At 41.9% G+C, this 15,631-nt stretch overlaps 1 protein-coding gene, 1 long non-coding RNA gene and 1 other non-coding gene across 3 annotated transcripts; 2 read left to right on the top strand and 1 right to left on the bottom strand.

Moving 5' to 3' along the window:
- Positions 1–4,418: 4,418 nt before the first annotated feature.
- On the bottom strand, positions 4,419–4,919 carry LOC128050093 (peroxiredoxin-1-like). Its single transcript, XM_052642406.1, has one exon. It carries the CDS (start codon positions 4,917–4,919, stop codon positions 4,419–4,421), a length of 501 nt encoding a protein of 166 aa, XP_052498366.1.
- Positions 4,920–12,780: 7,861 nt separating this feature from the next.
- LOC128050095 (uncharacterized) lies at positions 12,781–13,804 on the top strand. The gene is made up of 3 exons (XR_008199611.1): positions 12,781–13,189; positions 13,437–13,481; positions 13,666–13,804. It is a non-coding gene; the product is annotated as an uncharacterized LOC128050095 (long non-coding RNA).
- LOC128050112 (small nucleolar RNA SNORA24) lies at positions 13,240–13,370 on the top strand. Its single transcript, XR_008199624.1, has one exon. It is a non-coding gene; the product is annotated as a small nucleolar RNA SNORA24 (small nucleolar RNA).
- Positions 13,805–15,631: the final 1,827 nt, after the last annotated feature.

Below are 15,631 nucleotides of genomic sequence, written 5' to 3'. Positions count from 1 at the left end.
AAGAAAAGCTCCTGTGAAAAATAAAAATTGAAATGTGTCTTAAAAGATGGATAGGAAGGAAATATCATCTACAGTATGAAATAGCATGAAAAAAATAGAGAGGAGCATGCTAAGTGTAACATACATTGTATGTTGTCCAGGGATGAGGAATGTGACCTGGGTAAGCCATTACAGTCTCTGTAGCAAGTGACTAACGTGGAAAAAACATAATTTCATTAAATTTAACCTTTCAGGAATATACTCGACTGGCAAGGGGGAATTAGAAAAGTAGGGAGACAACACAGATATGTTGTCTTAGATTAGCAGTATGACAATAGAGAAAAAAGGTAGACGTGAAACTGTAAGAAAACAGGTTATAACTTTATAACTGTATAAATCATTAGTGGTTTGTTGACATATCCGATTCTCCTTCTAAACACATAGCATGGTTCCATTTCCCCACCCTTTTGCAGTTATGCATGGCCACGCAACTTGCTTTGGTCCCAGAAATATGAAGCGATGTGACAAGGCCCACTTCAAAATGGAAGCCTTTAATAATAAGTGTGATTCTCTGCCTTCCCTTCTCCTTTCATGTTGCCTAGAAACATTACAAAAGGGAAAGTCTCACTGGTCTGAGTCCCTAAATGGCCAAGAGCATGGCGAGAAACAAACCTTTCTGATTTTAAGCCACTGAGACTTTGGACTGTTTGTAACTGTAACACAGCCTCACCCATTCAGATTGTGGCAGCTTTAACTTAGGTTGACAAGCACTTACATTTCCCTCTTTAAGAGATGAAGCTTAATTTCACTCCCTTTTTGTATGAGCTGAAGTTAATAACTCAATTCTAACAAGTGCATGCTTGTGCGTGCCAAGTAGCTTCAGTCATGTCTGGCTCTTTGCGACGCTATGGACTATAGCCCACCAGGCTCTTGGGATTCTCCAGGCAAGAATGCTGGAATGGGTTACCGTGCCCTCCTTCAGGGGATCTTCCCAACCCAGGGATCAAACCTGAGTCTCTTGTCTCCTGCACTGGCAGGTGGGTTCTTTATCACTAGCGCCACCTGGCCAAGCCCTTTTTAACAAGTGATAGTGCTCAACTTCTCAGACTAGCTCATAAAAAAAACATTGGGACTTTTTGTCTCTCAGATCATTCACCTTGGGGAGAACTGAACTGCTGTAACTTGAGGACGCTCCAGCAGCCCTAAGGAGATCCACATGCTGAGGGTTTGAGTCCTCCTGCCAACTATTAGCATTCACTTGCCAAACTGGGAGTGAGCTTGGAAGAGGATCCAAGGGAATCCCACAGCCCCAGCAACATACTGACTGCAACTTCTACAGAAGTTGCATGAGATGATAAAAAACTCAGTGTCTTAATCCACCATGCTTTAGGCTGAGACTCAGCAATAGATAACAAATATGTTGAATGATATAGAAACACACTAGAAATTGAAAATGGAGGATAGAAACAGAGGCTCTGTGACAAACTACAAGGGTGGGATGGGGAGGAAAATAAGAGGATGGTTTGGGAGGGAGGGGACATGTGTGTACCTATGGCTGATTCTGGTTGATGTTTGACAGAAAACCGCAAAATTCTGTAAAGCAATTATCTTTCAATTAAAAAAAAAAAATAAAGTGGAAAAAAAATAAAGATAACTCCAAGGCTTTGAGCTTGGAATAATTTGAGAAAATTGTGATTATCACTGACTATAAGTTACTCAATTTCATTGTAGTTTTGAGGCAAGGAACATGTTTGATTAACAAACATTTGCTGGAGTCTTACAGACAATGGCACCCCACTCCAGTACTCTTGCCTGGAGAATCCCATGGACGGAGGAGCCTGGTGGGCTGCAGTCCACGGGGTAGCAAAGAGTCGGACATGACTGAGCAACTTCACTTTCACTTTTCACTTTCATGCATTGGAGAAGGAAATGGCAACCCACTCCAGCGTTCTTGCCTAGAGAATCCCAGGGATGGGGGAGCCTGGTGGGCTGCCCTCTATGGGGTCGCACAGAGTCGGACACGACTGAAGCGACTTAGCAGCAGCAGCAGGTGGCGCTACCTGTAAAGAACTCGCCTGTCAATGCAGGAGCCATGAGAGACGCAGGTTTGATCCCTGGGTCTGAAGATCTCCTGGAGGAGGGCACAGCAGCCCACTCCGGTATTCTTGCCTGGAGAATCTCACGGACAGAGGAGCCCGACTGAAAAAAAACAAATGCCCAGAACCGAAACCAGTATTTCAGTAAAGATAACAGAGAGGGAATTCATTACGCATTTACTGATGAACAATTTTTAAAAATATAAGGCACCAAGAGTAAACATTAAGGGTGGCAAGAAAAGGGAGAGACTAAGGGATGTTCTGGAAGAAAACCTTTTTCATCTCCTCTTGTCTAGATACTGCACTTCTGTTACAGTTTTGTTACCAGTAGTATCACACTGCTGCTGCTGCTGCTAAGTCGCTTCAGTTGTGTCTGACTCTGTGCGACACCACAGATGGCAGCCCACCAGGCTCCGCCGTCCCTGGGATTCTCCAGGCAAGAACACTGGAGTAGGTTGCCATTTCCTTCTCCAGTAAAGAGAGTGCATGAAAGTGAAAAGTGAAAGTGAAGTCACTCAGTCGTATCCAACTCATCAACCCCATGGACTGTAGCCCACCAGGCTCGTCCATCCATGAGATTTTCCAGGCAAGAGTACTGGAGTGGGGTGCCATTGCCTTCTCTGATCACACTGCTAGTACACACCAATTGCAAGTTTAAGTTTCCTAAGTATTTTAACGTGAAAATAGACTCACGGGCCATTTCCTGACTATATTTTCTCCCACTTATCTCAACATTCATATGAGAGATGTACAGTTACGTAAATTTTGTTTCCCTGATGATTACCAAAGTTTCTACACTAAAACCCTAAAAAGGGAGTAGGATAGTTGAAGAATGAGTATTCTATAACAAATGTATAGAATACAGTTCATGTAGCCAATGCAGAATTTAAGTATTTTCCAACAATCATTTTACCAGTCTAACGGCTCCACCTCCACTCTACCTTTAAAATCCTTAAACTAAACTTTATTTATAATCAATTTTTAATTCCTCTATTACCACATTCTCTCTCCTGAGAATTCACTCTAAGCCTCAAAGATTGAACAGCAGCTAAATTCATTAGATGTGATCTTGAATCCCCTCAAATAAAATGTAGAAATATTGCCATCTTAGCCACAAATTTCACACAGAGGAGAGAAATCATCACAAATGTGCCATGTCTTAAAATGAAAATAAAATAAAAATCAAGACTTTTATCAAGCTTTATTGTAAAAAGTTTCAGATTTACAGAAAAAGTTACAAAAATGGTACATGGAGTTCCCAGACAACCCTCATCCAATAACCCCTATTGTTAATATCTTATAATAGCATGTATGCCTGCAGGCTCAGTCACTAAGCCCTGTCCAACTCTCTGCAATCCCATGAACTGTAGCCCACCAGGTCCTCTGTCCATGGGATTTCCCAGGCAAGAATACTGGAGTGGGTTGATATTCCTGACCCAGGGCTTAAACCTGCATCTCCTGTGTCTCCTGCATTGGCAGGCAGATTCCTGGCCACTGAGCCATCTGAATGGCACATTACTATTAACTAAAGCCCACACTTAAGTTTCACTAGTTTTCCATTAATGTCCTATTTGGCTTGAGGATCCCACATTGCCTTTAGTCATTACGTCTCATCTCCTCTGGTGTTTTCCATACTTTGTTTTTCATGAGCATGATAGCTTTGAGCACAGTTTAGGGAATCCTAAAGTATGTCCATCAATTTGATGTTTTTTCTCAGTTCAAGTTTAATAAAACTACAAAAGATCAAAAGTGATACCCTACTACTGCACACATCAGCTGCTGCTAAGTCGCTTCAGTCGTGTCCGACTCTATGCGACCCCATAAATGGCAGCCCACCAGGCTCCCTCATCCCTGGGATTCTCCAGGCAAGAACACTGGAGTGGGTTGCCATTTCCTTCTCCAATGCATGCAAGTGAAAAGTGAAAGGGAAGTCACTCAGTCGTGCCCGACTCGTAGCGACCCCATGGACTGCAGCCCACCAGGCTCCTCCATCCATGGGATTTTCCAGGCAAGAGTACTGGAGTGGGGTGCCATCGCTTCTCTGGCACACATCAGCTAGCCTGCTCCATAACACAGCTCAGGCCTTCTTCAGAGGAAGAAAGGCTGGCCTCCCAGCCCCTGCAGGAAAGGCCAGTGGTATCCCACACATCTGGACCGAGAGTAAGGTGTGTTTTCATGACAACAATACAAAAGAGGTTTTGTTCTCAAGGCCACCTACTGCAGCCTGGCCCTAAAATGGCCCCGCACTCACTTCTGCTTAGAGAAATATTCTTTGCTCTGGGCATCAGGCTTCTTGGTATCACCACGAGGCTTCCAGCCAGCAGGCCCATGTCCCCATGTGTGTCAGTGAACTGGAAAGGCCTGAACTAGTCTCAGTGTCTCATCCACAAAGCAGCCAACAGGAAGGTCATTTACGGTAATCTGTGGAAAGATACCTTTATCGTCAGTAGTAAAGAGGTTCCTGAATGAGAAGCCTTCATCAGCCTTTAAGACCCCACAGTACTGAGCAACGGTGTGCTCGGGCTCTGATATCAAGTGAATGTGCATGGCCCCCAGTCTTTCTTGTTTCTTGGGTATGTTGATCCACGCCAGGCAACAGAAGTGAGAACCCACAGAAGCACCAGTTACTTGGCAGTTGAGTTTCTTAAATTCTTCTGCCCTATCACTGAAAGCAAGGAGCTCCATGAGGCAGGCAAAGGCGAGGTCAAGAGGGTAAAAGAAGAACACAATGTATCTTCCTTTGTGGTCAGACAGACTGATACCTTTGAACTGACCATCTGGCATAATGGTTGTTGCTTTGAACTGGGGAGCAGGATGTCCAATTTTCACATTTCCTGAAGACATATTGCTATCGGCAGTTCTCAGAGAGAAACCACACAGCCCAGTCAGGAGGAAGACACCCATCAATTTTATTTTGGCTGATGCTTTTCTCATGGATAGACTGAGGTTAGGGCTTTCAGGAAGAAAAACACAGAAGGAGGTAAAGTGTTGTCACCATATCTTAGAGGGTTCGCACTATCAATATGACTTATCAGTCTTATCAATATTGCTTACCTGGCTTAGATAGTATTTACCAGATTTCTCTACTGTAAAGTTCAAGCTGGTTGTAGAAAAGGCAGAGGAACCAGAGATCAAATTGCCAACATCCACTGGATCATCAAAAAAGCAAGAGAGTTCCAGAAAAACATCTATTTCTGCTTTATTGACTATGTCAAAGCCTTTGACTCTGTGGATCACAATAAACTGTGGAAAATTCTGAAAGAGATGGGAATACCGGACCACCTGACCTGCCTCTTTAGAAACCTATATGCAGGTCAGGAAGCAACAGTTAGAACTGGACATGGAACAACAGACTGGTTCCAAATAGGAAAAGGAGTACATCAAGGCTGTATATTGTCACCCTGCTTATTTAACTTATATGCAGAGTACATCATGAGAAACGCTGGGCTAGAAGAAGCACAAGCTGGAATCAAGGTTGCAAGGAGAAATATCAATAACCTCAGATATGCAGATGATACCACCTTTATGGCAGAAAGTGAAGAGGAACTAAAAAGCCTCTTGATGGAAGTGAAAGAGGACAGTGAAAAAGTTGGCTTAAAGCTTAACATTCAGAAAACAAAGATCATGGCATCTGGTCCCATCACTTCATGGGAAATAGATGGGACCGAGAGTAGAAGAGTGAAAACAATGTCAGACTTTATTCTTTGGGCTCCAAACTCACGGCAGATGGTGACTGCAGCCATGAAATTAAAAGACACTTACTCCTTGGAAGGAAAGTTATGACCAACCTAGATAGCATATTCAAAAGCAGAGACATTTCTTTGCCAACAAAGGCCTGTCTAGTCAAGGCTATAGTTTTTCCAGTAGTCATGTATGGATGTGAGAGTTGGACTGTGAAGAAAGCTGAGTGTCAAAGAACTGATGCTTTTGAACTGTGGTGTTGGAGAAGACTCTTGAGAGTCCTTTGGACTGCAAGGAGATCCAACCCCTGGATCTCCTAAAGGAGATCAGTCCTGGGTGTTCATTGGAAGGACTGATGCTGAAGCTGAAACTCCAATACTTTGGCCACCTCATGTGAAGAGCTGACGCATTGAAAAAGACTCTGATGCTGGGAGAGGTTGGGGGCAGGAGGAGAAGGGGACAACAGAGGATGAGATGGCTGGATGGCATCGCCCACTCAATGGACATGAGTTTGAGTGAACTCCAGGAGTTGGTGATGGACAGGGAGGCCTGGCGTGCTGAGATTCATGAGGTCGCAAAGAGTTGGACACAACTGAGCGACTGAACTGAACTGAACTGAACCTTTTGAAAGCAAGTTGCTAAGCACAGCCCATATTCAAGATGGTATTGGGGTAGGGATGGGAAACTAAATTCCATCTCCTGGAGATAAGTGACTTTTTAGAATAAATGTAAAATTTACTCAATTTCTGAAATACATATTGAGTACCTCAAAGCACCTGATAATGCAATTAAGTGCCCATTTAACATGAGTCACTATGCTAGGCATTTCAAATAAGCGTTAAGACACAGGAGTTTATAATGTAGTTAGGATACCACAAGAAACATGCTGGTTAAGTACTACAGTGTTACAAAAAGGGAAAAAATAAAATCCAGTTGGAGTAATGAAGTAATGAAAAGTTTCACAGAACAAAAAATATTTAAGCACAGTAAAGCTGAATATAATATTGACAGATGAAAACAGATGGAAATTCACATCCATTTATAATTTTAAACTCTCAACAGTGGACATAAAGAGAATGTACTTCAACATAATAAAAGCCATATATATCAATCCCACACCTAATAGCATACAGTGAAAAACTGAAAATTTTCCTTCTAATATCAGGAATAAGACAAGGATGTCCACTCTCACCACTTTTATTAACATAGTATTGGAAGTCCTAGTCAGAGCAATTTGGCAAAGAAAAGAAATAAAAAGTATTCAAATTGGAAAAAAAAAGTAGTAAAACTGTCACTATTTTAGAAGACATGACTTCATATACAGAAAACCCAAATATTGCACCAAAAATTGTTAGAATAAATGAACTCAGTAAAATTGCAGAATACAAAATCAACAAACAAAAATCTGTTACATTTCTATACATTAATAATAAAGTATCAGAAAGAGAAATTAAGAAAACAATCCCATTTACAACTGCATCAAAAAGAATAAAATATCTAGGGATAAATTCAACCAAAGAGGTTAAAGACTTGTACACCGAAAACTATAATACATTGATGAAAGAAACTGAAGACACAAATAAGTGAAAAGATTGTCCATGCTCATGGAGTGGAAGAATATTGTTCTAATGTCCATACTATGCAAAGCAATCTACAGATTCAACAGAACAGAGATCTCAGAAATAACCCCACATATACACAGTTAATTTATGACAAAGAAGCCAAGATTATACAATAGGAAAGAACAGTTTTCTTCAATAATGATTTTGAGAAAACTGGAAAACCATGTGCAAAAGATCAAAAGTGGGCCACTATCTTACACCATACACAAAGATGAACTCAAAATGGATTAAAGACTTGAATGTAAGACCTGAAACCATAAAACTGCTAGGAGAAAAAATAGGTGGCAAGCTCCCAGACACCAGTCTTGGTGATGATTTTTTGAACCTGATCCCCAAAGTAAAGGCAACAAAAGCAAAAACAGGCAAGTTGGACCACATCAAACTAATAAGTTTGGAAAGGAAACCATCAAGAAAATGAAATGATAGTTTATGGAACAGGAAGAAATACTTGAAAATCATATGACCTGATAAGGAGGTAATATCCAAAATATATAAAAACTCATAGAACTCAATTGAAAAAAAATCCAATTAAAAAATGAGCAGAATACCTCAATAGATATTTTTCCAAAGAAGACACAAACAGCCCAGAGACACCTTAAAAGATGGTCAATATCACTAATATCAGAAAATGCAAATCAAAAATATAATGAGGTATCACATCACACATTAGAATGGCCATTATCAAAAAAGATAAGAAATAACAAGTGTTGGTAAGAATGTGGAGAAAAAAGAGCTGTCATGCACTATTGGTGGGAATGCAACTGGTGTAGCCACTATGGAAAACTACATGGGAATTCCTCAAAAAAATTAAAAATATAGAGTGTGATCCAGCAATTCCACTCCTTGGTATTTACTCAGAGTAAACAAAACCATGAACTCAAAAAGATATATGTACATGTATATGATACATGTACTCAAAAAGATACATGTTCATTTCAGCATTATTTTCAATAGCCAAAATATAGAAACAATCCAAGTGTCCACTGATGTATTAGTATGAATGAAGAAAGATGTGGTGTATACACACACATGGGAATACTAAGCTATAAACAAGAATGAAATCTTTCCATTTGTGACAACATAGATGATCTTAAAGGTATCATGCTAGATGCAATACATTGGGGAAAGATAAACATTGCATGATCCCACTGATGTATGGAATAGAAAAAACAACAGATTCATACTATAAACTGCCAGTTACGAAGCAAGTCCTGGGGATGTAATGTACAACACAGTGACTATAGTTAATAATACTGTACTGCATATTTGAAAGGTACTAAGAGAATAAATCTTTAAAAATTTCTCACCACAAGGAAAAAAAAAACAATTTTATAACTGTGTATGAGGATGAAGATTAACCAGACTTACTGTAGTGATGATTTCACAATATACACAAATATCAGATTATTATGTTGTACAACTGAAACTAATATGCCAACTGCAGGAAGGGAAAAAAAAAAAACTAGATGGAAAGACATCCAAGATGGAGAAAAGAGCATAAACAAAATATAAGAGCACTCTCTCATTCATTCAGTGTTTTTGCACTGTAACCCGATGGAAACATTCATTTTAAGATCTTCAGTAAATTTCCATAGCTTAGCATAAATGGGTGGTGCTTAGTCTCCCCAAAATTCATTATGTTGATGTCCTAACCTTTGGTACCCCAGAATATGACTATATTTGGAGATAAGATCTTTAAAAAGGTAATTAAGATTAAAAGAAGTCATTAGGACAGACCCTAATCCAGTATGACTAGAGTCCTTCTAAGAAGCTATAAAGATATAGGCACAGAACAAAGACAGAACTATAGATCAATGGAACAAAATAGAAAGCCCAGACAGAGATAAATCCACACACCTATGGACACCTTATCTTTGACAAAGGAGGCAAGAATATACAATGGAGAAAAGACAATCTCTTTAACAAGTGGTGCTGGGAAAACCACCTGTAAAAGAATGAAACTAGAACACTTTCTAACACCATACACAGAAATAAACTCAAAACGGATTAAAGATTTAAATATCAGAGCAGAAACTATAAAACTCCTAGAGGAAAACATAGGCAGTACACTCTGACAGAAATCAAGCAAGATCCTCTAGGACCCACCTCCCAGAGTAATGGAAATAAAAGCAAAAAATAAAGCAAATGGGACTTAATTAAACTTAAAAGCTTTTGCACGACGAAGGAAACTATAAGCAAGATAAAAAAAGACCGCCTTCAGAATGGGAACAAATAATAGCAATCAAAGCAACTAACAAAGAATTAATCTCAAAAATATACAAGCAGCTCATCAATACCAGAAAAATAAACACCCTAATTAAAAAATGGGCCAAAGAACTAAACAGACATTTCTCCAGAGAAGACATACAGATGGCTAAGAAACACTCCACATCACTCATTATCAAAGAAACGCAAACCAAAACCACAATGAGGTACCATTTCATGCCAGTCAGAATGGCTGCTATCAAATTCTACAGACAATATATGCTGGAGAGTGTGTGGAGAAAAGGGAACCCTCTTACACTCTTGGTGGGAATGCAGACTAGTACAGCCACTATGGAGAACAGTGTGGAGATTCCTTAAAAAACTGGAAATAGAACTGCCGTACAACCCAACAATCCCACTGCTGGGCACACACACCAAGGAAACCAGGATTGAAAAAGACACGTGTACCCCAATGTTCATCACAGCACTGTTTACAATAGCCAGAACATGGAAGTAACCTAGATGTCCATCAGCAGATGAATGGATAAGAAAGTTGTGGTACATATACACAATGGAATATTACTCAGCTATTAAAAAGAATGCATTTGAGTCAGTTCTAAAGAGGTGTATGAAACGGGACCCTATTATACAGGGTGAAGTAAGTCAGAAAGAAAAACACCAATACAGTACATTAATGCATATACATGGAATTTATAAAGGTGGTAATGACGACCCTATATGCAAGACAGCAAAAAAGACACAGATATAAAGAACAGAGTTTTGGACTCTGTGGGAGAAGGCAAGGGTGGGATGATTCGAGAGAACAGCATTGAGCCATGTATATTATCATATGTGAAACAGATGACCAGTCCAAGTTCCATGCATGAAACAGGGCACTCAAGCCGGTCCACTGGGACAACCCAGAGAGATGGGATGGGGAGAGGTGGGAGAGGGGTTCGGGCTGGCAGTGTGGGGGTGGACACATGTACACCCATGGCTGATTCATGTCAGTGTATAGCAAAAACCACTACAATATTGTAATTAGCCTCCAATTAAAAATAAATAGTTTAAAAAATGATATAGGCACAGAGAGAACAGGATGTGAAGAAACAGGGTCATCTAAAGCCAAGGAGAGTTCTCTGAAGAAACAAACCTATGGACACCTTGATCTGACTTCTTGTCTCTAGAACTGTGAGAAAGCAATTTCCGTTGTTTAAGCCACCCAATCTGTGGTATTTTGTCATATCAGCCTTAGCAAAATAACACAGATGCTCAGTTACAGATTCTAAAAATCACACCCATTTTGGCAAAATTCCCCTCTCTGATTTCTAATTTAAGCATTGTCATTCAACAGCTCTTTCTATTCAATAGTGACATGAAGAGTAAAGATGAAAAAAGTGATATAAGGTGAGCCTTAGGAACAGCTTTAGCTCTTTCAAATTAAAAATTTATAATGCCCTTATAAACTTGTCCATTCCCAACCTTAACCATAACAAGACATTTTACTCTAATTTTACCAATTTCAAGAAGCTTCAGGGATCTCTTTTGTAGCACTTTACTCGCCAGGTATTGTTGTTATTTAGTCACTTAGTCCTGTTTCTCTCTTTGCGACTCCATGGGCTGTAGACCACCAGGTTCCTGGCCATCCGATTTCCCAGGCAAGAATACTGGAGTAGGTTGCCACTTCCTTCTCCAAGGGATCTTCTCAATCAAGGGACTGAACCTGCCTCTCTTACACTGGCAGGATGATTCTTTACCACTGAGCCACCTGGAAAGTTCAGACCTCTTGACAGCAGTATGCCTGCCAACTGCTGCCACATAGTGCTCCAACTTGTCGGGTACTAAGTAAAAGCTTCACCTAGATCCTCCTTTTTGTTTCACATCCGGTGAAAACTAAACGGGAAAACAGAAAATAAATTTCAGTGGCATTTAACAAGCACAAGTGCTCACTCAGTCCTGCTGACTCTTCGGGATCCCACGGACTGCAGCCAGCCAGACTCCTGGGTCCATGAAATTTTCCAGGCAAGAACACTAGAGTGGGTTGCCACTTCCTACTCCCTGCACATGCCTAGGACTAAAAGTATTCCTAAATATCTTTAATTTCCTTTTACAAAAAATAGATCTATGCTTCACTTTCACCCTTAAAGAAACGTAAGCCACGGATGTTAAGACCCAGGTGCGCTCTTTCAAGAGTCAACAGCAGCTCTGGAGACGCTAACTGTGGGCGAGCGGGCAACAGAGGAAATGTTCACACACGCACGAAAAAGCGTCTCCCGCACGCTCCTGTTTCCTTCTCCTAATCTGTGTACAAATTCGTGTGGCAAGGCTTTCGACAATGTGTACAAGTACTCCTAAGAAATCAAACTCTCGAAAAACAAAATAACTGATGGTAGCCCACTGACACCTGTGCTTCAGAAACTAATTTCAGTGGAATAACGGAAGCTATGGGCTTCCCTTGCAGCTCAGTCGGTCAAGAATCTGCCTACAGTATAGGAGACCCGGGTTCGATCCCTGGGTTGCGGAAGATCCCGTGGAGAAGGAAATGGCTAACCGACTCCAGTATCCTTGCCTGGAAAATCTCATGGACACAGGAGCCTGGAGGACTGCAGTCCATGGGGCCGCAGAGTCGGGCACGACTGAGAGACTAGCTTACGGGAGATACGAAATTTTTTAGGCAGAGAAAAAAAATAAAAAGATAGTTCCACAGAAATCAACCTACCAAAAGGTTAAGAATAAGAGAACTATCGAACCTGGCGTTTTGGCAACAACAGCGACTTCTAAGGTAACCGTGCTAAGTATACAAGAAACAACACACTCTTCCTCAGCGGACCCGCGATAGCTGATTCCCGGTCGGGCGAGAACTCTGTATGCGCATGCGTCACTCAGACGCCGCGCTAGCAGGGCTGATCTAGAAGGCGCGCGAGAAGGCGGACCACTGAGGAAGGGGCGGGGCCTGCATGCGCATGCGTCAAAGTCAGACGCCGCGTTAGCGGGGCAGATCTATAAGACGCGCGAGGAAGATGGAACACTGAGGAAGGGGCGGGGCCATCCAGGGAGCCGGTGGCCAACGGAGCGGGCGGAGCTGCGGCGGGGCTGGGAGGGCGGGGCGGAGGGAGCAAGCGCGTAGGCCTCGCCCCTCGCGGCTCCTCCCCGGAATGGGGTCATCAGCGCTATAAGAGAGCTTGTGCGGGCGAGTCCGGCCTTTTTCGTCCGGTAAGCGTCGGGTTTAGGATGAGGCGGTCTGTTGTGGTGGTTTTGTGAGGTAAAGTACAAGGAACACGTCCTTTCGGCCTAGTTTAAGATGCAGGAGATGCAGCGGTCTTGTAGTAGTAGATCGACGTTAGCTTTGAAAACGTCTAGGTTCAGAAGCTTGAGTGAACTTCATGTTCGTTCGTTAGCGGGGCGGCCACGTGCAGCCCCGGGCGCTCAGTCGGAAGCCAGTCGCGCGTGGGTCGTGGGCACTCGGGCAGACGTTAAATACCGCTGATGACTCGGGTGAAGGTCATCCGTTGTACTGTCGGTGCCATGTGGCCATCTTGAATCTGTTGCTCTGCGACTCTGAAGAGTAACACCGCATCCTGACGACCCGCCAGTTTTATCCAGGTGGTGAGTAGTGTCTGTAGTTGTCTTTGCTGGTCTTTGCTGGGATTATGAATCTCCATGTATCTTTGGGACCTGTCGGCTGTGGCAGTCTCCCTTCCTAGCCATGGAAGAGCATATTCTTGTTTATTGGCAAAGCTGTCACCATTTAATTGGTATCAGATTCTGACTTGCACAAGTAACATTCACTTTAAAAACTTGCAGTGTGCTGGGTTATTTGGCAAACATTAAACTGCTGTTCAAATGTTTCTAGGAAGCTGAGCTAATTGTTCCAGTGGACGAAGGAAAGCATAACGAGGTACGTTCCTATTTTATGCATCTCAAACTCTTAGCGCTAAGGATTTGGAAGGCCAGAATTGGCACATTGTGTTGGCGTTTTGTTATTTAAATAGCCAACTGAATAGACTGTAACTGCTTAGCTGCTAAAATCTCAACACTATGTACACAATCAGTCTTGTTGAGCTGAGCTTCTTCTCTTGCAGATATACCAAGAAATCCAAAGTGATGTGAGTGAAGTCTGAGCATCCTGCAGTACACTGCCAAATGTGATTTTAAATCTCGTGTATGGTATTTAAATAGAAAATAAAAGTGTGCTTTTATTTATATAATAAAATGCTTGATTTGTACATACAGTGTTCCAGGAGTGAATGATTCGTGAGTACAATGGGAATGGTTTAGCCCCTAAGTCATGTCCAGCTCTTTTGAGACCCCCATGGACTGCAGCCTGCCAGGCTCCTCTGTCCATGGGATTCTCCAGGGGATCTTCACATCTAGGGATCAAACTGAGGTCTGATGAGTGCATAGATAACTACAGAGAACAAGAGGCGGCCTGTTCTACTGTTCGGAGCTCCGGGAGTGGTCACATGAGTTAGTGTATATGGTATTTAGGGAGCACCTAGTATGTGCAGTTGACACTTGGATCTTCAAAAGTCATTTAACAAGAAAAAAGTTATATTTTATGAAGGAACATTCTACCTCACCTTTTAATTAAACCAGTCTCTGGTCTAGTTGTTGCAAGGAGGAAGCCAATTATGACTCTTATGTTGGAAATTTTATTTGGCTTGGCTTTTATTACAATCATACCCAATGGCTTGCCTGGAGGTCCTTGCCCACCTGTGAATAGAAGAGATTAACACAGTTCTGAAGCCTGGATATTCCTTGGAGATGTTTTGCAAGACTGGAGACCTTTTCACTTCCTCACTTTATCTCCCTCGCTGTTCTGCCTTTTGACTATTGCTTCCTTCTCTGATCTATTAAAGAACCTGGCATCCAGACCCCAGTAAGATGGTTACTTTGAGGTTCTAGCCTGCCATCTCGGTCTGCTGGCTCCCCGTTTAAGTCTCTTCCTTGCCTCAACACCTCATTTTGGATGCATGTGGCAGAGCGAGGCTGGACTCAGTAACAGTAACATAGTTAAAATTCCACTATGAATGTTTGCACCAGCACTGCAGTTTAATGACAAGGATGGCCTATGAGGATTTTCCTCACCTGTACTGTATGTTTTTCCCAGGCTGTCATGCGTGTGTGCACTAGAGTTCTGTCATCTCTAAATGCTTGTGCAGTTATTCCTTTATCAAATGTGCTTTGAAAAATGTTATAATGGCTTGGCATTGCAATTCTGCAAAGTAGTAAATTATAAAGCACCTGTTTTTACATAGCTCCCTTTACAAAAGGACACAGTAGTATGCAGAAGAGAAAGGGGATAAAAAGGTCCCTTCACCATCAGCCATTTAAAAGGATTACTTAGCATTCTTAATTCTGTAGTTTTGCACTCACCTGTCTTCATGCATCTATCCCTTCTATACACAATTCTTTAAACTACGTATTGGGACAGGTTTTTTGTGCCCTTTAAGGCTGCATAGAAAGAGACAGCACCAGGTCGTGTCCAACTCGACCCCATGGACTGTAGCCTGACAGGCTCCACTGTCCACGGGATTCTCCAGACAAGGACCCTGGAGTGGGTTGCCATTTCCTTCTCCAGTAAGGCTGCAAAGTAAGCAGCTATCTGTTACTCCTTTGAGAAACAAAACTAGGTGGAAAGAGACTCCCTTGTCTTCATTGTGACTCTCCTGGAGTTTGGACTGAAAACCCTACAAGTGTCTCATTGGCCTCTGCTTGTTAACCCATTTGGATACTATAAAAATCTTTACTGCCTTTTATAAGCTGTCAATGAGGTGTGTAGTCACTTGATATATAATTGGCATATGGGTTAAATATTGCAGTTGTTTTAGAGCTTCCCACACTACAGACAGGAAAGCATTCTTAATTGTGTATTTTTATTAGGAAGAGAATGAGATGGGTAAGCATCACTGCCACAATGGACATGAATTTGAGTGAGTGAGAGGACCAGGAGCATGGCATGCTACAGTCCCTGGAGTTTGAAAGAGTAGGACACAGCAACTCAACAAAATCTTTATTAGACAGGGCTGTATCAGGATGGCAGGCTTC

Source organism: Budorcas taxicolor, chromosome 6 (genome assembly GCF_023091745.1).
Source record: "Budorcas taxicolor isolate Tak-1 chromosome 6, Takin1.1, whole genome shotgun sequence".
Taxonomy (NCBI): domain Eukaryota; kingdom Metazoa; phylum Chordata; class Mammalia; order Artiodactyla; family Bovidae; genus Budorcas; species Budorcas taxicolor.
This window is presented reverse-complemented; position numbering and strand designations above follow the sequence as displayed.

What these genes read in the sequence shown, in the direction of transcription:
- LOC128050093 (XM_052642406.1), bottom strand. Translation starts at nt 4,919, where the DNA reads ATGTCTTCAGGAAATGTGAAAATTGGACATCCTGCTCCCCAGTTCAAA.